The following is a 9,095-nucleotide window of genomic DNA, read 5'->3' as shown; positions in this document are numbered from 1 at the left end:
ACAAGTGTCTCATTGTTGTTTATTCACCTGACTGTTTGTTAACTGTAAATCTCTGACACATATGATGGGTCTTTCCCTGACATGGTGTAGCTACAAGCAGCTAGGCAAAACCAGGACGCCACATCCCAAACCTTGTCACCACCAGCATTTCACTAATGGGTTCAAGTCGTAGCCATAACCACCAAAGCTCAGCTTTACAGCTAACAAATAGCTGCACAAACACAAGCTTTTATTTTTGTAATGAAAACATAATTGCAACAAAATGACAATTAATCCTGAAACTACAAAAACCCAAGTTTGGTGGCTACCCTGATGGCTGCATCTGTAAACAGTTAAGCGTTTGAGGACCGCTAAGGAGCTCTAATGATCTTCACGTGGAAGAAAACAAGGACGCTGGTATAGAGCCAGGGGACAGACACCGTTTTCTTGAAGTGATTTATGAGAACACAGTATTCTCCAGTATTATATATTTAACAATTGTAATACAAAGCTAAAAGTTCAAGTAAATGTTTTTACTTTGATTAGAAAAATATCTTTCCATTTGAAATGATCTGTATATGATGCTTGCTTTGCTTCAGGGTCCTGTAAAGCGTATCACAAGGTAAACAGCACCATCTTCTGTTCACAGCTTACCTTCCACCTGTCTTTGCAAGTTAAATAGCTCTTCTTCTGTCATATGAGAAAACCTGCAGTTGGAGCCAAAATCACAAATTCCTAAAAAACAGAGAGAAAGAAATTCCAAATTTAAATTCATTTTTACTGATACTAAATCAATTCACAAAAATATGATCAAAGTGCTTTACTTTGTAGAGTAAAAACAATATAATAATTGGGAGAAACCCCCGACAGCCTTGTTATCAGGTTTAAACACGATCTTGGCTTCCATTTTTTCACAGTCACACCCAAGATATTGGAAGGGAAGCTATCTCCTGCAACAGGTCGAGGGTGGGAGGAAGATGACAGCACTGTTAGTACGCTCACTGAAACTTTTTGGAAGACTTTTCAGGGATCCTTTCGAATAATAAGGAATTCAAATAGTCCTGCCTAGAAGTAACAATTTATTTCAGTATTTCAGAAGAAAGAAGGACATCCTAGAATATGCTAGAGAAAAGATAAACACTGGTCAAAGTGGCTCCAACATTCCTCACACTGTTACTGCTGGCCATGGTGTTGTAATCTAGAGTTAGTATAAGTAGCACTAAATAAAGCAACTTTGCTATTGCTTGTATTTGTCAGTAGAGAATTACAGGTCATTCTGATACCTTTTTGGAGAAACTTCCTGCAGGGCTTCTTTTCTTGCTCATCATTCAGAATAGCTGCAGAGTCTGTGAAGAGAAAATGCTGGTTATCATACACAGTTAATCACATATTATGAAAAAGCAATGCATCATTTTTCAACTACAGATTTTCATGGATATGAAAACCCTGGTCTCAGAAATAACTGCTACTCTCACCTCTAAAATTGTCAAACCAAGCTTTTTTTGCTCGGTGATGCTGAACACCATTCAGATGCTTTTTTCTGTTATGCATGTTGTCCTGAAAGGACCGGTCGCAGTAGTCACAGTAGTACCTCTTCCCCATGGTCAAAGTTGTGTTAGGAGTATTGCAATATCACCTTTAAACACCTGAAAGACAGTAAATAGCAAACAAAATCAAAACTGTTCTGAAAATATAGAGTAAAATAATATGTGAATAGTTTCTATACCATGGTTAGGGTGACTTTAACTAAGAAAACCTACATCAGTAAGGAACAACTGACCACTGTGCCCACATCTATTAGATTATAACAAAAATATGAGCAAGTACATATGTAAGAAACCCTGGAGGGGTGTGTGAGTGAAAAGGGAGACAGGCGTAACAGTGAAGATGCAAATAGTAGAGGTAGTGGAGGCAGATGACCCAGGGTCAATCATCCAAAGCAACAGACAGTGCACAAGAGAGGTGAAGAAGAGAGTGCAGGCAGGTTGGAGTGAACGGAGATGAGTTTCAGGGTGAAAGAGTGAAAGAGAAGGTTTACAAGATTGCAGTGAGATCTATGGTTTGGAGATGGTAAAAAGAAAGAAAAACAGGAGGTGGAGCTGGAGATGCTGAAAATCTTGACTGGGAGTGACCAGAATAGACAGGATTAGAAATGAGTACATCAGCGGGACAGCTCAGTTTGGAGACAAAGTTAGAGAGGCAAGGCTGAGATGTTTTGGATAATTGCAAATGGGGGATAGTGGATATTATGGACAAAAGATGTTGAATATGTAGCTCGCAGGCATAAGGAAAAGAGGAAACCAAAGAAAAGATTCATGGGTGTCTTGAAGGAGCCGTGGCCCACCACTAAAGAGAGCAGCCGGAAGAATAAGAAGACGTTTACAGCAAAATGTTCATATACGTTCACGTGTGCAAGCCAGGGTTAAAAATGCTTGGGAATAAAAGTCCTTACACGACAAACTGGGACCAACAGCACATCTACTGACACAAACGCCCGCGACCATTTATTTAGTTGCTATCTGTTTTGTTTTTGTTTGTTTTTTAAGTCTGAAACTACGAAGCATAATTGAAGAAGCACTGAGACGAAACACGTGCATACTAATCACTCTCAAGCCCAAAACCGCACAGCAAACCATACCTCAAATATTTATCCCCGACGAGATTATAGCATGCTGGCTACAATCTAGGTGGCAAAGGCGTTGTCCTAACAAAAGGTACCGGGTATCTGTTTATTAGCATCCGGCCACCAAGCTAAAGCGGAAGTTTCGCGCTAGCACATCCGTTCCTGCGCAGTGAGTACTGAACCGTCGACATGGCGTTGGCTAAGTCTGTCTACAATCTTCTCTTCAGGAGGACATCTACGTTCGCTGTAACCATCATGGTTGGAGCTGTCCTCTTTGAACGAGTATTTGACCAAGGTGGAGATGCGATCTTTGAGCAAATGAATCGCGGGGTGAGTGCGTGTTTTGAGCTTTTAAAGCACCTGACCTTGTACGCAGAGGGCGAAGCGGCGCTAGCGTTAGCCGAGCTAACTTGCCCGCTAAGTCGAGCGTTCTGGTCTTTTGACAACTTCTTCGTTTAGCAATGTCCATCAATTGTCTGAAAACTCTAACGTTACATTGCATGTGTTTTATTGCAGAAACTGTGGAAACATATTAAGCACAACTATGAAAACAAAGAAGAATAATGGGACACTGGCTGGGGTTCTATAAGGCTCGATGGCATATGTTGTCACATTTCCATTATCCATTCTTCATGGGCTCCACACCTGAATCAATTCAACATGGACAATGTGCTCAAAGTCATGCCCAGGCTATCGGCGGCTGCCAAGGGACCTACGAGAGCCGACAGACGGTCCAGACCCCGTGAAGATGGAGCAGTGGTTCCTGTCGCTTCGTCTCCTTCCTTGATGTTAATTGTAACGCCTTTGTTTTCCTCACTGATTGTAAATTGTTAAATTAAACATGTATTTGTCTAACATACTTAAGCGTCTTGGTTTATCACGTTGAATATCTTTAAAAAGTTTCTATGTCCTTTCACCATGTAGTTATTTCTAGTATCTAGGAGAGAACTCATGTCAACTGCATGTTTGCAAACTTTTAAGCAAGTGATTTCTACTTTTGTTGGCATCAGTTCTTGAAGAAAACTTTTTTTTTTTCAACCTGTATTTAACCAGCAAAGTGTATTGTTGAGGCAGTCTCTCTTGTGTGGGGTTACAGAGGCAGCATTAATCTGACATTATTTGATGACAAGAAAAACTGAAGGTCTTGAAGAAAATCCACACAGAAGCACACACAAGGTGTCTGTTTAATGGGGAAAAGACGTTGTCTAGTATACATTTGCAGAAGTTGAGTTGCTATGGGGTTTTCAGCTAAGAGTTCTGAAGTCATTTGTCAATGCTTAACAATTTTGTAATATCCCCTCCAATGAATGTACAAGTCTAAATATCTTAATGGAGGGTGGCATAGATTTTATACTGGAAACCCTTCCTGTTCCAACCCTCCCACTGTTCCAGGCTTAGGACCAGCACTAGGCCCCTCAAAAGGTCAATGTGTGTGTCTTCCTGGTCTTGGATCTTGTGCTTTTATGGGTGAATGTGAATGAACCCCTATTCATGCACTCTGTTAAACCTGCATTAAAAGACTGATCACCGAAAGAAAAACTATTAATTCCATAATTTTCTTGTGGAAGTTATACAAGAGCAGGATTCTGTCTTTCAGCAATTTGAAGCACTTCTACTTTATTATATTGTTAAGCAGGGAAGGAAATTGCAGAGGGAAACACACAAGCAGAAAAGGCACCCAGTTAAATGAGGCAAACTGCCACATAACCACAAAAATATTTGGACCAATTGACCACTATGGCCACACTCACTGCATTACAGTAAAACTGGGTCAAGTTCATGTAACAAAAATAACATTCACATCACCAAAAGGTAAATGATTTTCAGGCTGCTAGATTGTATCAGTTACATTCATTGGCTGATACACAGTAGGTAATGACTGATACTCAAACACACCTGTCACAAGCTTTCTGCTGTTGCTTTTTACAGTTTGCCTGACTACAAACTAAAAGTAGGTGTAAAAAATGTTTTAGTTCTGGAAAATTTATACACACACAAGATTTTGCGCTAACTAAATAACATAAACATGTATTTTTGTTTCAAACCTCGGCAGTTCAAACAACCTTGCCAAGTCAACAAGTGACAGTAAGTGATGGGATGTTAGTGTTATTTGTACTGTAAAACTTAAACTTATCAGTTGTAATAATTAGAAGTAACACTTAATCTTATCAAACTCAATAACTAAACAAGCACCCACTATCACAACAAATGGAAACTAAACTAAAACAAAATACAAAAACAGTTGCAAAAACACTGTCTTAGCTCTGCTGCAAGCACATGTATAAGAAATCATCCTTAAGCAAAAACGTGATTCATATTTTCACAATGCAGGGGAGGTGCATCTAAGCTCCAGGTTCTGACAACATGCTCTCCATATCACTATCATTCTCAGGGAGCCAAACCTGTGCAGAACTTCTCCATGGACATAAAAAGTGATTATGCTCTTAAATTTATCCAGTGCAAGGAGGTCCATGTATCACTGGAGTTTGTGTACTCTCCAAGTGTCAGTGCATCTGCCAGCAGCTACCAAGTGAAGAAATTAAAAGTCACTAACTAAAACCTTCTCAGTCTTGAAATGCCAAAGAGGCAAATTTTGGCAAAATACAACAGCTCTTTATTTAAACACATTAATCAGCTGAGTCACCAATGACTTCATCTGCCTGAACTGAAGAAAAATAGATAGGTGCGCGTGTCCAACCATCTTATTGATGAAGACAACTGGTGTAAACTATTGAGAGGGTTGGAGAAAGGCCTCAGCCATTTAAATACATTCCACACAGCTGCATTTGAGTCCCAGGCCAGTGGAGGGCACACTATCACTGCCTCATACTTCCACCTGCAAGAATCCAGGTATCGCTCATGACTCACTAATGGCTCGATTACCATGTGCTTAACAAAACACCAATACCAGGGGTAGGTGAGCTGTTACATAGCTTGAAACAAATGTATTAGAAAACAAACATATAAACACATTATAACAGGAATGCTGGTTTTGTAAGTAGCCAGCCTGTTTAAGCCTAAACCTAATGTTAAAAAGAAAACATAAACACATTGCCACTAACACACTAGCACAGTATTTGTTGAGTATTATTTGAGATACACATAACCAATGTTTTGGCCTTTCTCTGAATATATTCCATAACACGTGCACAAAATGTGACATTACTGTGTTTACAGTTTAGATAGGCATATTTTCACGTGACAATGAACTGCCAGTAAGAATTTATTATTAAAACCTGAAAATGTTTAAAAATAAATAAGGTGAAAACATTTGTTAGGAGATGAGCATAACACACGAACATTCACTACATTAGTATTTTTACTCAATTTGCTTGTTAAAACCAGTAGGCTATGGCTCAGCTGTCAGTAGATAGCATCTTTTAACCAACCCCACAGTCTTGTGAGCCACAGGCTTACACCCAGCTCAGATAAGTATTGTATTTCAGGTGTGAGCATTTTTTCACAGACTGTCCTGAATCTCGGATCAACATCTTTCTTAATGTTGTAACCCAGGATGGAACTCTCTCCCACCGGCTGCCAGGGCAGGAAACGCCTGTTCTGAATCTTCTGCGCTTCAACCGCACCTCCGCCTTCAATACAGATGTCCTTCATCTCAGCATTTCTTCGCCTCAGCTCCTCTACTTCCTGCTTCATTCTTTCTCTCCCATATGCCTCGACTCTGGCCCAGAAGGTACCATTAAAATACTGATAGAGTTTCCAGTCTGCCCCATTCCACTGTAGAGCTTTGGCTCTCATCTCAGCATCCAAATGAGACATGGATGAGCTCTTGCGAGCATTAAGCTTAAAGTACAGGATGTCCTCCATTGTCCAACAGAGCAAATCCTTCAGCAGAATAAGAGACTCCTCGAAATATTCTGCAACGAGGACCAGATGAAAACGTCTTGATAAGTTCTTAATTTCTGTCATGACGCGAGGATCATCAGCCTTGAGGTTGTTATCCAAACCAAAGTCAAAAAAGAGCAGATTTTTTAGATAGAATGAGTTGAAAGCCTCTGGACTGTAAAAGGCCCAAGGGTTGTTCAGAAACTCTGCCAGCTTGTTTTCACCTCTGATCCTCCACGTAAGGGGAACTGCTTTGTGGTAGTAATGGAAGGAAGATTCAAAAAGATCCACCGGGTCACGCAAGATGGTGACGTACACGCTGTCTGGAGGCAGGAGCTTGGACACTTCTTGATGATCAAAGCGCATGTGGTTGCAAACGATGTTGAAACATTCTCCAGGTTTGTAGTCCTTCACCTGGGAGCACAGGAACGGCGATGGGTAGAAGAAGTCATTGCGCCCATCAGGAAATGCAAACCTGAGCTTGTGCTTTTCTCCAAACCTGAAGAGGATATTGAGGATGGTGCTGCTAGCTGTTTTATGCGTCTTCATAAACATGACATTCACTTTGGGTGAGCACTCTTCTGAGTGAGTCTGCTTGATCAAACTTTTGTTTTGTAATTTTGCCACACCGAGGGGACACGTGTCTTCTTGGGAGTCGCTGTAAATATATCCAATAAGTCAGTTTACCGAGTTTATCTTATCATATCTCTTATCTTTTGTGAACAAAATAATGATTTCCTTTGAAATATTTACCTGAGTTTCACTTGGTTTGGGTTTCTTAAGCAGTACAGCACCACCATGACGTTGGTCAATAAAACCCATGGAATCAGAACTCGTAACAGAGCCTTGCATTTAGTTGCTTTGATGCCTGACATTATGTGAACCGAGAAGAAACCTGAAAATGAAATCAGAGGTTACACGAGTATAGAGGCGAGTATAGAGGCGAAAGGCAAACACGGCTCTGAATTTACATACTTCATTTGATTTTACTGTTTAACTGCTGCTCTCACAAGCGCCAGACAAATCAATGAACAGCCCAAGTATGCATTTGTGGCAGGAACATCTTGCACAAAACCCTACTAATTACCTCCATTTTCATTTTTTATGGCAACAGTAATGAATAACGACTTATAAACATACATGCAATTCCTATGTTTTAATCTGTCATGGGGAAAAGGTTAAAACAATGTCCATATGATAAACAAGGAGGGAGGTACAGACTAAGGAGATAAGAGAGAAAATTGCTGCATCGTTCAAATGAAACATACAGCCCCTATGTTGACACTAAACACATGTTTATGGTTTTATAATTTCCTCTTCAACAAACAGCAGAGAAGAGAAACAGATCAGTCTTTGCTGTAACAGCATCGTGCTCGAAGAAAACATCTCATGTGAAGTGAAAAATGACTGGACATCACGTTTCTACTGCGCTTCTGTTATCGACACGGGAACGATGCTCACCTCTGATTGGCCAGATAAACATTCCAGATAAAGGCAGAAGTGGTGTCATGTGACTCTGGCTCTTTTGTACTGACTAAATATTGCTTGTGATAGCAACCCAGGTATGAGAGTATTTGCTGAGTGTGTGTCACCAAGTAGCGAATAAGTAAGTCGATTTAAGACCTTCAGCCTGCGTGTAAATGGTGTTGGAGTTTTTCTAGCAAAACAGAGAGTGAGAGTCTGACTTACCTGAAGATGACAGCATTAGAGGTGTTAGGGTGAGGTTAGGCTCCCTTCTAGACCTTGAAATCGCATTTGTCCATCCTAGAAGTGGTATCTTATTGGCTGCTGGATAAAGAGGAAGAGGAATTCTCCTCCCACAGGGGCAGGTATGCAAAGTAGCCTGGACCTGAAGGACACACCTCTGTATAACTGTTGTCATAAATAAGCTATCAAGCTAAAAAGACGTTGCTCTAAAATGTGTTCAATTCATGTGTATATGTACAAGTATATGTTATGGTAAATATGTTATGGCTTTGATGATAGTGCATTGATGAAACTTCCAAATATAAGAGGAGGTGCATAACTATAACTGTATTATAGAAGTGTACTAAACTCTGTGCTAGCTCCAGTCACATTATTACCTCTTTGTCAGGTTTTCTCAAATTATTTTTTAAAGTCTGAAACAGACTGTATTAGCCAAATATTATTTAGCAGTTTATAATAAGTAAATGCAGTAATTAGTACTAACCAGTTTAAGTAAATTTCCTGCATTTAACCATCGTATCCAACCAAAGGCAGTAGCTGGTAAAGTAAAAAGTAAACACCTTAATGCTGTTTAAGAGAACTTGTTGGTCCAGTCACACGAGCACTGGTTAAGTCACAAAGCATTTTCTTTTTATACTAAGCTATATATTAAGATTTTTATGTCAAGTCAGTTCTCTGTGACCACATACACACTTTATTAGTACACATGTTATTTACTATCCACAGTTTAGAATATATGTAGCTAGGATATACTGTTTCAAAGCTTGCACAAATGTTCATGGATGCAGTTTGGACTCCTGAGAACACAAATCTTACTATCATTCATTATCTTTACACTTACAATATAGAATGTTGGTGCTCAGGTTAGACATGGTACAGTTTGGATATAGCCGTGTGTGCTGTGCTTACTGACTGTTTTTCTTCTGTCCCTAGATACTTGGGC

The 9,095-nt window shown here is 39.9% G+C and overlaps 3 protein-coding genes across 6 annotated transcripts in view; 1 reads left to right on the top strand and 2 right to left on the bottom strand.

Moving 5' to 3' along the window:
- Window positions 1-2,680, bottom strand: part of zmat5 (zinc finger, matrin-type 5) — a 6,387-nt gene extending 3,707 nt beyond the window's left edge. The window contains exons 1-4 of the mRNA XM_005735211.1: window positions 2,618-2,680; window positions 1,455-1,625; window positions 1,263-1,325; window positions 634-714 (exon numbers count right to left, since the gene is read on the bottom strand). Coding sequence (XP_005735268.1) covers window positions 634-714; window positions 1,263-1,325; window positions 1,455-1,581 — 271 coding nt within the window. The 5' untranslated portion in view covers window positions 1,582-1,625; window positions 2,618-2,680. The remainder of the gene's footprint in view (window positions 1-633; window positions 715-1,262; window positions 1,326-1,454; window positions 1,626-2,617) is intronic.
- A 39-nt stretch (window positions 2,681-2,719) lies between these two features.
- On the top strand, window positions 2,720-3,461 carry uqcr10 (ubiquinol-cytochrome c reductase, complex III subunit X). Its single transcript, XM_005735212.1, has 2 exons — window positions 2,720-2,932; window positions 3,119-3,461. The coding sequence occupies exons 1-2, from the start codon at window positions 2,792-2,794 to the stop codon at window positions 3,164-3,166; spliced, it is 189 nt and encodes a 62-aa protein (XP_005735269.1). The 5' UTR covers window positions 2,720-2,791; the 3' UTR covers window positions 3,167-3,461.
- A 1,824-nt stretch (window positions 3,462-5,285) lies between these two features.
- gal3st1b (galactose-3-O-sulfotransferase 1b) overlaps window positions 5,286-9,095 on the bottom strand; it is a 5,057-nt gene continuing 1,247 nt past the window's right edge. For 2 of the 4 annotated variants that reach the window (XM_005735210.1, XM_013911416.1), the window contains 2 exons: window positions 7,199-7,340; window positions 5,286-7,103 (listed from right to left, as the gene is read on the bottom strand). In XM_005735210.1, coding sequence (XP_005735267.1) covers window positions 5,966-7,103; window positions 7,199-7,340 — 1,280 coding nt within the window. In that variant the 3' untranslated portion in view covers window positions 5,286-5,965. Of the gene's footprint in view, window positions 7,104-7,198; window positions 7,341-8,134; window positions 8,384-9,061; window positions 9,087-9,095 lie in introns of those variants that run through there. The other 2 variants (XM_013911417.1, XM_013911415.1) reach the window with 2 other exon arrangements.

This window comes from Pundamilia nyererei, unplaced genomic scaffold (genome assembly GCF_000239375.1).
Source record: "Pundamilia nyererei isolate P.nyererei 1_Seehausen unplaced genomic scaffold, PunNye1.0 scaffold00063, whole genome shotgun sequence".
NCBI classification, from domain to species: Eukaryota; Metazoa; Chordata; class Actinopteri; order Cichliformes; family Cichlidae; genus Pundamilia; species Pundamilia nyererei.
This window is presented reverse-complemented; position numbering and strand designations above follow the sequence as displayed.

Excerpts from the sequence above, each read along its gene's own strand:
- uqcr10 (XM_005735212.1), top strand. The coding sequence starts at position 2,792 with ATGGCGTTGGCTAAGTCTGTCTACAATCTTCTCTTCAGGAGGACATCT. Across the intron at positions 2,933-3,118 it reads TTGAGCAAATGAATCGCGGG|AAACTGTGGAAACATATTAA; the intron begins GTGAGTGCGTGT and ends GTTTTATTGCAG.